The following is a 13,829-nucleotide window of genomic DNA, read 5'->3' as shown; positions in this document are numbered from 1 at the left end:
AGTATCACTGATACTAATACTGGTACTGATGTCTTATGAAATTGATTTTTTAAACATTAATTATAGACATTCAACATTACAGTATAACTAAAAGCTATCAATTTCAACATTTATTAGGCTTTAAAAAATAACAACTTAATATAAGTGAACTTAAAACAATCTTCACATAAACCTATTGTAATAAATGTCATATTTACCTGTGGCCTTCCTACCTGTCTAACAGGTAGGAAATATACAGAAATTGAATAAAGTTAACAAACATTCTTCACTGCATAAATTATAAATTAAACATAGATTAATCCTTATTAAAGCTACAATTTTCTGTTACCTTTGTTCTTTGATTAACATTAATGACAGACATCACAGCAACTGGTTTATTAGGCTGCTGTACCTTTAAGACCTGCCGGCGCCGAATATGACGCAGATCTCATTTTCTCACAAGTCTTTAAGTTCATTTAACACATTATTTAACTCATTTAAGACTGCTCTTATGAGGATACTCGATAAAACTGACATTTTGGCATAATTCTGTAAGTTATTGTTTGTTCAAGCGCGAAAGAAAACTCGATACTGGTGCGCGTCTTTCTGTGCACACGAGTCTTGTGTGTGTCACACGGACACAACATTCACAGACAGCGCGCTCTCGTTAGTCTCGTGGTGCTGTTTAAAACTGAAAAAATTAATCGCATGTGTTAACGCTAATTTTTAAAATGTTAAAATCTTTAAAATAAATAAAATAAATGAATAAATAAATAAATAAATAAATAAATAGAAATGTTTCAGGCTCAAAAAAGCACCTGTTTCGTTTCATGTTTAGCATCCAGGTGAGGATGAGGACGACGAAAACAGAGAAAACCGTGACCATGATCCACAGCGAACGCTCTTTGGATAGATCTATATAACACAAACACAAAAACAGGAAATAGTGATGAATAGAGTACATTTCTACTGCAATTTGTTTTTCACTTATGACAGTAGTTTGCAGTGACACATACAGTACTAAAAAAATTAAAAAGAATAACAGGATAAATGGTAGGTAAAATTGGGTCAGTGCATTTAAAAAATAGCACACATTGGAACAGTGTAGTATTTGAAAATGCTGTGAGCTGGAACAGGCTGATCTCTGACTCATTTTGCTCTATTTCATGCTTGCAGTCGTCAGGTGCGACTCCCTCCGGGCCTGAAGCTCCGGGGCAACTGAGGCTTAACAGGAGCTTCAGCTCAAAAACATGCATGGCTGAGGTTGTGCTAGCCGGGTGAAGATGAGGTCATAACTCCCTGGAGAAACTGAAGGTCTGTTGGTATTCCCTCTAGAACTGTCTGCTCTGTTAGATACATATGCGTACAGCAGATTTGTTCTCAGACTCAGCGGGAGACCATAGAATCACAGGCTGTGGTCCTGAAAAGGCTCTCTGTGCCGGATGATAATTTAATAGGCTTCAAGCATACCTCAACCTACTGGACCAGAAATGTTTTACGTCTCTTACATGTGTCTAAACTGAAATCATTTTTCGTTTCTTTCATTAGCCTACTGGTGCACATTTTATATGTTTAGCGGCTGGCAAGTTCAGAAGTTAGAGAATAGAAAATCTGGGATTATAAGTTTCAACTCAAATTGTTATGTTGATAAATATAACTTAGTTTAAATATTTTAGAAAAAATTTAGTAAAACAATCAGTTTTATATAAACATAAATAAATAAAAATATAAACTGGGGGTCGAAAGTTTGGAATAATTAAATCTTTTGATCAGCTCTTGCTCAGTAAGGTTGCATTTACAGTAAAGTCATCTATTTTAAATGTATTTTATCCCAGTGATCAAAGCTGAATTTTCAGCATCATTACTCCAGTCTTCAGTGTCACATGATCCTTCACAAATCATTCTATGCTGATTTAGTGCTTAATTATTAGTAATGGTTCTTATTATCAGTGTTGAAAACTGTAATAATTTTTTTTCAGGATTCTTTGATGAACAGATAGTTAAAAAGAACAGCACTTATTTGGAATAGAAATCTTTTGTAACACATTCTAAATGTATTTACTGTCAATTGATTTGATGTGTCCTTGTTGAATAAAAATATTAATTTCTATTTTTTTTTTTTTTTTTTAAATCTTACTTACCTTAAACTTTTAAATGGTAGTATATCACAGTATATGAAGCAGCACAACTGTTTTCAACATTGATGATAATCAGAAATGTTTCTTGTTCACCAAATCAGCATATTAGAATGATTTCTGAAAGATCATGTGACACTAAAGACTGGAGTAATGATGCTGAAAATTCAGCTTTGCATCACAGAAATGAATTCCATTTTAAAGTTTTTTTTTTAAATTGTAATAATATTTCACAATATTACTGATTTTAAAATTTTTTGATCAAATACATGCAGCGTTGCTAAGTATCGGAGTTCTTTCAAAAATATCAAAAATATTAATTATTGCAAACTTTTGATTTGAACCTTTAATGAGAAATTTGATATATAAATTTAATTGTTGGCTGGATAATTCACAGAATGCTATTATTATGCTGTTGTCAAATCCTAGGCAAAGTGTGATCCGATACCAGTCATCTATGCGAAAATACTGGTATAATTGTCTTTTTTAAATGCTGTGTATTGTATGTATTTTTTGGTGTTTGTTTGTTGTTTCTTTTCTAATGGACTTTGAGTCTGGAAATAAAAAAATTTAAAAAGTTGAAAGTTTTGACCAGTGTATGAATGTGTGTGTGTGTGTGTGGTGTCTCTCTCTCTCTCTCTCTCATATATATATATATATATATATATATATATATATATATCCCTAAAATATTTATAATAACTAAGTTTTCTTCAAATAATGGGGAATAAAAAAAACACTTACAGTCTGGCATTATAATGTAGGTGGTTTTGGTCCATTCACTCCAGAATCCATGATCGGGTTTACATCGCACCTGCACCATGTATTTACCAGGGTGAAGACTGAACACGTTATAGTACTTCTGCCTGCCAGCATCATACTCCTACACACACATAAAGAAAACACTTAAGTCTCATTAATCAATATGAAAATATATTAAATATATTTTTATTTATTAATAATAACTGTATTCATATTTTTATTACTGTTTTAAAAAATAAATGATAATGTATTAAATCCCAAAATATACAAATTTAATATTTGTATATTTTTGGATGTAATACATTATCATTTGTTAACATTTGTTTAATACAAACTCTATTTGTTGCATATTGCAAAATATGTTGATATGTCTATTTAAAGTTTTGTGAATTCACAAAAAAAAATCTCTTGACTAAAATGTTCATGTAGTTAACACATAAAATCATGACAATCACAGCATCAGCAATAATCATCAGTTGTGTTGTCTCAGTTCATAGAGCCAATACTATTGCTCTCAGGTTACTCTGTCACTAGGCAATCATTATTGGTAATTCCTCTGTGTTACTGAAGTACAGCCTTTGGGCAAAAAAATCTGGTTTGATCTAGTCCCTGTTGTTCTGCATATCTAGCCTCCCTCAGGTTTCTGCGGACTAATGAAGACATAAACCCAGACTGGGACAGTCAATGATTAAACTCTTGTGTATCAGCTGATTTAATGGCTGTCCACCAGCGTTCCATTCATTCAAGTTCTTGGATAAAGTCACAAACAAACAACTGCTACAGTTAACTATTTTCTAGTCTGTTTGGTAATATTTGAAAAGCTCACATTCAATAAGTTAGTTGGTAATACTAGTCCATCATATCAAGAAAACAAGCGTGTAATGTTGTGAAGACAGCCAACTGTATTCTAGTTGTTTCCTGTAGGTGGCACTAATCTAAATAGTCAAGTGCAAATAAGGTAACAATCTAGACTAAAATGTAATCGATAATCAAAAATTTTCTATAGAAGATGCACAATTTTTTTTTTTACCCACCACCCATTCTTTATCTTTTTCTTGTTTAACTCGTAGCTGGTAAAGTAGCGTGATCCATCCTGAGCGGGTGTCTGCGGTTCGTGGTTTCTCCCAGAACACTTTTACAAACGGACCCTGGTCTTCATGGACCACTACTGCTGTGACGTTCTCTGGAGATTTTGGTTGAACTGTGGGTAAAATAGAGAGGACAGGATAAGATAAGCAAAATATACAAGAGTTAAACCAACTAATGTACTAATAATATGATCCCGTGATACATTTTTGTGACAGTAAAGACTTTACAACAATGTCACTTTTGATCAATTGAATGCATCCTTGATGAATAAAGGTATTAATTATAGGGGTCCTTGATTATGATTTCACTTTTTTTAATTTAGTTAGAAATCAATCCCTTTTTTTAAGGACCACAACAAATGTCTGGTAGGGACTACAACAAGCTTCTTCCTGGGTTGGTGACATCACAAACCCCAAAATTGACATAAACCCTGCCCCTGGGAACATGCAACAAAGGTGGTGAGGCCATGTTGGGCTGCTTTAGAGAAGAGGAAGAGTTGTTGTAGTAGAGTGTTGTTGCCATGCCGTCATGTTACGCCGGACTGCTTCACAAACGAGGGTCAATTCAACGCTGGATTTGCACAAAAGATTAACATGACGGCACATGCTAGTCGATGAGTTGAATCAACTCCACAGCAACTACATACATTTATCTACTAACAATTCAGAAACGTCCAGATGCATTCTAAAAGTTTTAACTTCTTCCCGAGTCTCTCCATCAGTACCCGACTTCGGTTTGAACAATGTAAGGCTGAACACCGTTACTGACAATCGTCATTTTGGCTGCGTGAGATTCTCCAGCTTTGTTGTTGTTGAGCAAGTGAAGCGTGAGCTGTTAAAGCTCCGCCCTCTTCTGGAAAGGGGGGCGGAAGCAGCAGCTCATTTGCATTTAAAGGGACACACACAAAATCAGCGTGTTTTTGCTCACACCCAATTTGAAAAGCTATAATAAATTATCTTTATTTTGAACTGAAACTTCACAGACAAATTCTGGGGACACCAGAGACTTATATTACATCTTGTAAAAGGTCCCCTTTAAAAAAAAAAAAAACTGACTCCACACTTTTGAATGGTAGTGTAGATCACACCATTTTAAATGTGGAATACTTATACAAAAATTAGTTCTGTTATAATTTACTCACCCTCATGTTAAACACAAAATATAACATATTGCTGAACGTCAATATATTAGGACAAAAAAAGCACCATATAAGTGTTCCAAACCATATATTGCAAACCAGTTTGATGGCCCCTAGTAACTTAATGCTTTGATTATACAGAAAAGAATAGGTCTGATAGTTTTTCTTATTTTGTGTTCTAACAATCTCATGCAGGTTTGAAATGACACGAGGGTGAGTAAATGATGACATAATGTTTTTTTCTTGGGTGAACTATTGATTTACAATTCTGTACATTCAGCAATAACACAGAAAACTAGTTTCTTCCAGTTAGAGGGTAAAAAGCTAGTCGACATCTAATAATGTCATCCTAAGGGACCTTTGCTCATAAACTTGTTGAAGGAGGAATAAAGAAAGAACAGAAAAGTGTTCTTCGTAGTGTGAATGAGTGTTTCGCACCTTCAGCATGAATAAAAAACTTTAGTTAAAGTTTAGTCTCAGTTATAGTTGTACATATGAGTTAATGATAAGATGGAATTGGACTGCAAAATTGTTCAGATCAGGTGGATAACTGTGCAGGAACTGAAATAGCTGCTAAAAATAAACCACTAAAATTAATTAGACTGGTAAAAATTACCCTTTTGGCTTAATGCAGGAGAGAACATGTGACCGACGGAAACTGTGTAATGTTTTATGACCCAAAGGACAGAATAATTTTGTGTCTTTCGCAACAGTGATTCCAGACGGTCGGGCAGCAATAACATTCCTCTCATTGATGACTCCACCGCAATAAAATCTGCAACAGCGGTCAGTAACCTCCAATATGTACTGATAAATGAAATTACGAACAAATGACACATTATACAGGAAAGAACATAAGGTGAGAGAGGTGGTTGAAGAGAAATGAATGGGTGACAAATGAAGAGAGAGGGTGATACAGTACAGGATGTACCTACAGAAAAGCTTATGATGACAACATATAAGCATACCTATATAGACCACATCCACCTCCACGGGGTCTGAAATATTCTTCCCCAGGGCGTTAGTAGCAACCACGGTGATGTTATAGTTGACCCAAAGCGATGTGTCATTTTTGTTGAAGAAACACGAGTTCTCGCCCGCGGTTCTGTAATCTGGGCACTCGTAGACCGTCTCTGAGCTGAAAATGAAAGATATTAACAGACCGATTTACACATGCTAACTACAATTTAGACACCAAAATAAAAATATGAACATTTCTAGTTTGTGTCTGAACACTAGGGATGCACCGATACCGTATCGGGCCCGATACCAAGCTCAGGTACTTGTACTCGTACTCGTAAAAATACCCCCGATACCAAAGACCGATACCTCACGTGACGTAACCGAAAACGAGTTTTCCGTGCACAGAGACACCGGCGGCAGCAGCAGAAACAATGTCATCCTCAAGGGAGTGGAAACACTTCAAATTAATGATGACAACACACACATTGCGAACTGCATGCTTTCAATCACAATTCGTTATCGATTCGTGAAGGCGGGATAGGCGGAATCGCGCTGAATGACGCAGTCCAGAAGCGCTCTCTCTCGCGCGCTCTCTCTCTCTTTCTTGCGCGCGATCCCAGTTCTCAGACAGCGCGCGATCAGTTCTCCTCGCGCCTGAATGGTCAAATGCACACATAATTGTCAAAATGTCCATCGTGTGGAGTATTTCACGTAAATACAGTTATGGCTTAAGTGGACGTAAACATTTGGGTGAAAACAGGGTATGTGTCAGTATCCATGGATTCGGTCTTAAAGGGACCGTAGCCTATATGTCATTAATGTTAATAAAACAACAAAATATGTTAAATAAATGTATACATGGTAAATAAACCTACTGTATCTGAAAAAGATGTGTTTGTAATTTGTTTGTAAATTTCTTTTTATATAACAAATATATATATATATTGGTAATTATGCCCTTTGAAGGTTATTGGACACTGTGAATTTTTTTGTTCTTTAAGTTTGTGAGAAGCACATAAAAATTATTACTTTTTTCATTAGAGTAATAATAAAGAAGCTGTCCTACATTCATTAGTCTCACTGTGTTGTGATTGGAAAACTGCAACAACACCAAAAAGAGAGAGAGAGAGAGAAATTAATAAATGTATAGGCATCGGTATCGGCGAGTACTAGAAAAAGAAGTACCGGTACTCGTACTCGGTCCTTAAAAAATGATATCGGTGCATACCATAACCAGAGGCAAAAATGTGTACTTCCAAAACTGAAAAACAATACTGTGCCAACCATAGTACTCAATACTAATGTTGATACAATCAAAATATTAACTAGATTTGCTCAGTGTACTTTACGTTTACTATGTTTGGGCCAAAAAGAAAATGACTTTCTTAAGGTAAACTGGAGCTGTTGGGGTTTAGTCCATGTCTATTAGCTTTGATGCTAATCTACAATTCCATTCAAATGTTTGGGGTCATTAATATATATTTTGAAAGAAATTAATACTGTTATTCAACAAGGCTGCATTAAATTGATCAAACGTGACAAAGACTTTTACATTATTACAAAAACTCTATTAATCAAAGAATCCTAAAAAATGTATCACAAAAATATTAAGCAGCACAACTGTTTTCAACATTGATAATCAGAAATGTTTGCTGAGCAGTAATGATTAATGATGAGTAATGAGTAATGATGCTGAAAATTCAGCTTTGACATCACAGGAATAAATTACATTTGAATAGGTTGTAATAATGTTTCACAATATTACAGTTTTTACTGTATTTTTTTAATCAAATAAATGCAGCCTTGGTGAGCATAAGAGACTTCTTTCAAAAACAACAAAAAAATCTTACCGATCTCAAACTTTTGAACAGAAGTGTATATGCTAGTGTACTCCTTACAGTTGACAAAATAAACGTTTTATTGCAGTAAATGTACAGTCTTTTCTGAGAAAATGGACCAAAAATATTTGATGATTCATCTTTACTGCAGGGGGTGTATGCAAATTTTTGTCAAACTTCCCTTTTAAATTACAAGCTCATTTCATTTGTATCTTATCATTGTAGCCTTGAAATGCCATAATTCAGTCAAGTTACCTTTATTTATAACACTTTATACAATACTGCTTGTTTCAAAGCAGCTTTACAGTGATAACAGGAAAATGATTCAGTTATGCAAACAGAGTTCATTTAGGCTGTATAGCAGCTCTAAAAGAAAATAGTTGTTCAGCTGAATTCAGTATAGTGTTGATTCAGTTCCAATTATTTATTTAGCATGTTTTTCACATGCAAACTGTAGGAACATGAATTCTCCGAACTGCACTTGGTGCACTATTACATGGTATTACTGTAGGTTTGATAGGTTTGTTTACAGTACTTGCTGAATCTCAAACCCGTAATGTTGGCATAACACTTCATGGACCTGCTCTGGTGAAAATCGGAGTAATTTATATTTGACAGGGTGTGTGGGCACGTGTGTGTTGACTGAAGGCAAGTCATGTATGTCTTTCTGATTATTTCCCATGTGCTCAGAAACAGAGAAATAAACACATGGCAGTTAAACCACTCATTACTGGAGGAAAGGGCGAGACACAACACAACAAGAGACCTTTGATATCTCATTAAGAGCCAAAGAAAAGTGTAAAGATGCTCATTAAAGACTGAGTCTACTCTCAAGATAGAAAGGAAATGCTTTCTTGGCTCTAAAAAGGGAAAAAGTAGAAAAGAGACTGACTGTTCTAGACGGTAGTAGAGGGCGTAGGTGGTTGGCAGACCCCCGTCATCTCCAGGCTCCCACCAGCAAGTGAAGGTCTCCTTCTCTGGAGAGCGACAGCTTGTGAGTCTGGGTTTGCCTGGGGGACTGACACCTGTGGAGATATTGTGCCCATTTAGAGTGCATTAGTTGAATTCAACATTTTTGTTGCATTATGCTCATGTCGTTCTACACCCGTAAGACCTTCATTCATCTTCGGAACACAAATTAAGATATTTTTGATTAAATCCGATGGCTCAGCGAGGCCTGCATAGCCAGCAATGGTACTTCCTCTCTCAAGATCCAAAAGGTACTAAAACAGTTCATGTGACTACAGTGGTTCTACCTTAATATTATAAAGCGACGAGAATATTTTTTGTGCGCCAAAAAACCCCAAAATAACGACTTTTTAACAATATCTAGTGATGGGCGATTTCAAAACACTGCTTCATGAAGCTTTGGAGCGTTACGAATCTTTTGTGTCGAATCAGTGATTCGGATCGTGTGTCGAACCGCCAAACTGCTGAAATCACGTGACTTTGGCGCTACGAACCACTGATTCGATTCGCAAAGCTCCGAAGCATCATGAAGCAGTGTCTTGAAATCAGCCATCACTAGATATTGTTAAAAAGTCATTATTTTGTTTTTTTTGGCGCACAAAAAATATTCTCGTCACTTTATAATATTAAGGTAGAACTACTGTAGTCACATGAACTGATTTAAATATGTTTTTAGTACCTTTATGGATCTAACAAAAATGGAGTGGCATTTTGGAGTACCATGTAAATACCATAGTACATACTGCTATAGTACATATATAGTACAAAGTACCATGACATGAGTTTTTGATCCAAAATTTTACTTCTTTGTAAGTCTAAGCTTTAAATAATTTTGACAGTCAAGTAGCTGCAATGCTGAGTGAGATCTCACTCTTTTAATATAGTTTATACCATTTACATAAATGTTAAATATTACAAATACAAAATAGTAAACTAAGCAAAAATGGATGACAAGTCCATATTACTGTTTAAAAGTTTGGGGTCAGTAAGATTTTTTAATGTTTTTGAAAGAAGTCTCTTCTGTTCAACAAGGCTGCATTAATTTGATCAAAAATACATTTTCTATTATTTTAAAATGTAATTTATTCCTGTGATGGCAAAGCTGAATTTTTAGCATCAGTTTTCAGTGTCACATCAATCTAATATGCTGATTTGCATTGATTTGCAAACATTTCTTGTTATTATCAATGGTGAAAACAGTTATGCTGCTTAAAATTTTTTGTGAAAACTGATATTTTTTTAAGGATTTTCTCATGAATAGAAAGCTCAAAAGCATTTATATGAAAGATAAATCTTTTGCAACATTATAAATGTCTCTTCTTTGTACTGCCTACTGTAGGTTCATAAGCAATAACACTGCTCACCTGCTGCTTGTGATATTAAATTGGCAATAAAGGTCAAACTCAGCACGGCCCAAGAGTTCCTCATTGTCCCTGATGGCTTCTAAACCCCTTAGATCTGTCAGTGAGAGATAAGAGAGAAAGCAAGATATTAGTTCTCATTTCCATTGGCATACAAGAGCCCAATAACTCTTTAATAGATGGGGAAATTACGTTTATACAAAATACATTTATTACAAATAAAAATGTGCATTAGCAAATAAAAAAATGACAAACAGACTTAATTTGGTAATGTTTGTCTCATGCTAAAATACAGGTTGTTGAGGAGAGCAGATACAGTAACTGTAATTGATTCGCACGTTCATGAACCTTCTGTGTTGACAGTATAAACATAAGATCATGTTCATGTGGGACAATTACAATGAAACAGACAATGGACAAAACAAAAACATATTCATTTGGAAAACTTTCTTTGTCACCTGAAAATAACTACTCCTTACAGACCAGAGCAATCATGCCACTTCTGATATTTTGAATATGATCCATTAAAAAAAAAAAAAAAAAAACTGCAGTTCTAGATCAAATCTTGTGAAAATTATTTTTTCTGCATTAGCATTTGCTCTTAAATTGTTTGTTCAGATCAGATTTCATTATTTTTGTTTAAATATTTTTCCTGGAACAAGTGTTTTTGCTAAAATGTTTTTATCTGTAAATCAAACTGAAGGCATGTTTTATACTGTACCTATCACAGGAGGTTGTTTCACAATAATCAGATATGTTCTTGTCACTCACTGGACATAAACAATACCTATTCACCATGTCTGCATCTTTACAGAGCCCCTAAAGGGACATGGTGATGAAAAAAATATGAGATGGGAGGAAAAAATATATTTCAATGCTTTTGCATTCGTAAAAGTTCTGCGTTGCCCCGAGAAATTTTGTGTTCGCTTGCAAAACCTTTGCGTTAGATTGCAAATCTTTTGCGTTCACTCGAGAAATTTTGCGCTCCCTCGCAAAACCTTTGCGTTCCTCCAAGAAACTTTGCTTCCTCCAAGAACTTTGCGTTCACTTGAAAAACTTTTGTGCTCCACTTTGAAACTATGTGTTCCCTCAAAACTTTTGATTTCCCCCAATGAACTTTGTGTTTCCTTGTATTTTGCATGTGAATGCAAAAGCATTTACATATATTTTTCCTCCCATCTCATATTTTTCCCCCGGGCCCGTAAATCTTTCAACACTTTCTCAATTATTTGTTCCTTCAGTACTTTTTATCAAAAGCCAATATAAATCATGATCTATTTGATTTTAGAGAACAGGAGCAATTCGGGTCTGTTAAATTCATAGTTAGCTGTAAACTACTGTGAAAAACGTACTATCTATATTCCATGAGGTTTTGCAACCAACAGCCTACCAATTAAAAATATAGCGGTCATCAAACTGCCACTTTGTACATTTTACATGGCCAACGCACCATGTAAAAAAGCAGTATCTCTTCGTGTGGGAATTTTCCTGCTAGTTTTATGAGTTATTTCTGTATGTTTACAACATGACATAGACCTTGAGGCAAAGCCCTTTTAAACTTGCTTTTCAACATCACCTTTCTGTCAATGGAAGAAAAGACTGCTGTTGTCATATGTGAAACTTCCAGAAATAACTGTTCAACTCATAAAACAGGCAGACAGATCCATGCCTCCAAGCAAAGGTTTAAAGGTCTAAGGAAACCATTTTTAACTCAAATTTTCATCAAAACAGACAAACACAGCAAAACTAATTTTCAAATGTTTAGCTAATGCAAGATAGTAAACCTAAATAGGGAACAAAACAGGACTACATCTTATATTAGCACTTTTATTTATTATTTATCACTGTAAAAAATTATTTTCATGATTTATCATCACAACATTTTTTCTTTTGTCAAATCAACTTAAATAATTAATGTGGTTCAGATAATATAATAATATTTTGAGTTTCTGTTGATTAAACCAATCGCCTTCATTGTATTAACTCAAATTTTTAATTTCAATTAACTCAAAATATGATTGATATATGATTTTCTTTTTTTTATTAATACTTTTATGAAGTAAGGATGCATTAAATTGATCAAAAATGACTGTAAAAACTACTGAAATATATATATATTAAATAAACGCTGTTCTTGTGAAATTTCTATTCATTAATGAATCCTGGAAAAAATAAATTATCACTAGCTGTTTCCACAAAAATAGTAGGCAGCACAACTGTTAGATGATAATAAGAAATGTAACTTTAGCAGCAAATCAGCATATTATAATGATTTCTGAAGGATCACGTGACACTGAAAATTCAGCTTTGTAATTTACTGAACTTTTTCATAATGATGCGAAAAGTTAAGTAAATTACTAAATGTACTTAATTTGTGGGATCAGACAATCATCAGAACACCCACATTAGCTGTGCAATTGGGTTGTAGAGATTTTTAATATTTTTGTCGGGAAAATCTATTCAAAACGTCTGAAGTATGTTACCTACGACTTTGAATCAACTTGCAAATACCTCAAAGTGTGCCTGTGCATGTAACGGAGCTCTGTAAAGTCCAAATCTATTGCTCATCTTTCCAATGAATGCCCATACTAATAATTCTCATATAGATATATTAGTCATATATGAATGATGTCACAACCTATACACCACTGACCTATCCTCAGTTGTGTAATTCATAGAAACTTGAACTGAAGACAAGTCCTGACTCATAGAAAAACATGACTAAGTCAACTCTCTGGAAACTAAAGGACGCATGAATGCATTACCAGCAATTGTTTTCATTAGCATTTAGCCGTTAGCTTGAGAACACACCTGTAGCATGGGAACACAAGCTAATCAATCAGTTTGCATTTTCTGCTTTGGCATGCAGGCTCTTTTTCACCTAACATATCAGTTTCTGTCAGCTTTACGATATTAAGTGCTACCGGTGTAAGCATGGAAATAATATGCAAATACATTTGGCATCTGACTCCTCCGGAATCGGCTTAATCTCCAGCCTACCATTAATCTGATGATAAAAATAAGCACTAAGCACATGGAAAGCATGATATTAGGACTGCAGATTGAGACAGACATAAACATGACAGATAGAAAATGAGAGAGAGAGAACTTTTATTTCCCCTTGTGAACAGGATGGCATCACAGATTAAAAAAAGAAAGAAAAAAAAAAAGGCTTCTCCAGCTGGCATTTTCTCCATATCTGATTACGTAAGAGATTATATCATCATAACAGAAAGACCCGGTCCAACTGTGTTGGGCTTCATTCCCTCTCAATGCAAAGTGGAATAGTGCATGACACTGCCCTGACACAAGCTGGCAGCCTACCAGCGCCTCAATGAGTTCAACCACCATGGAGATTGAAGGAGGTCACTGGATTGTTGTTTTTTGATGTGAATGGTTCAATACACCTTCAACTATGCATTGCTGAAAAATGGCATAGCTTGGGTTCTAATATGCTGATTTGGTGCTCAATTATATCAAGTACTATTGATACTCAATTATTAAAGACCCCTTGTGGTGAAAATCAAGTTAAAATCGCAAGCGTGTCTGACTGCGTCCCGTACTACAAACCACGCCCCATTCTGGATGTCATCAG

General features: G+C 34.9%; 1 protein-coding gene across 2 annotated transcripts in view; it reads right to left on the bottom strand.

The window, feature by feature from the left end:
• The window catches only part of LOC127503857 (prolactin receptor-like), a 30,934-nt gene that overhangs the window by 6,356 nt on the left and 10,749 nt on the right, over positions 1-13,829 (bottom strand). For both annotated transcript variants that reach the window (XM_051878027.1, XM_051878028.1), the window contains exons 2-7: positions 10,238-10,331; positions 8,797-8,929; positions 6,072-6,241; positions 3,911-4,077; positions 2,859-2,997; positions 798-894 (exon numbers count right to left, since the gene is read on the bottom strand). In XM_051878027.1, the coding sequence (XP_051733987.1) occupies positions 798-894; positions 2,859-2,997; positions 3,911-4,077; positions 6,072-6,241; positions 8,797-8,929; positions 10,238-10,301 (770 nt within the window). In that variant the 5' untranslated portion in view covers positions 10,302-10,331. The remainder of the gene's footprint in view (positions 1-797; positions 895-2,858; positions 2,998-3,910; positions 4,078-6,071; positions 6,242-8,796; positions 8,930-10,237; positions 10,332-13,829) is intronic.

Source organism: Ctenopharyngodon idella, chromosome 21 (assembly GCF_019924925.1).
Source record: "Ctenopharyngodon idella isolate HZGC_01 chromosome 21, HZGC01, whole genome shotgun sequence".
Lineage (NCBI taxonomy): Eukaryota > Metazoa > Chordata > Actinopteri > Cypriniformes > Xenocyprididae > Ctenopharyngodon > Ctenopharyngodon idella.
The sequence above is the reverse complement of the archived record's forward strand: the minus strand, read 5'-3'. Positions and strand labels throughout refer to the sequence as shown.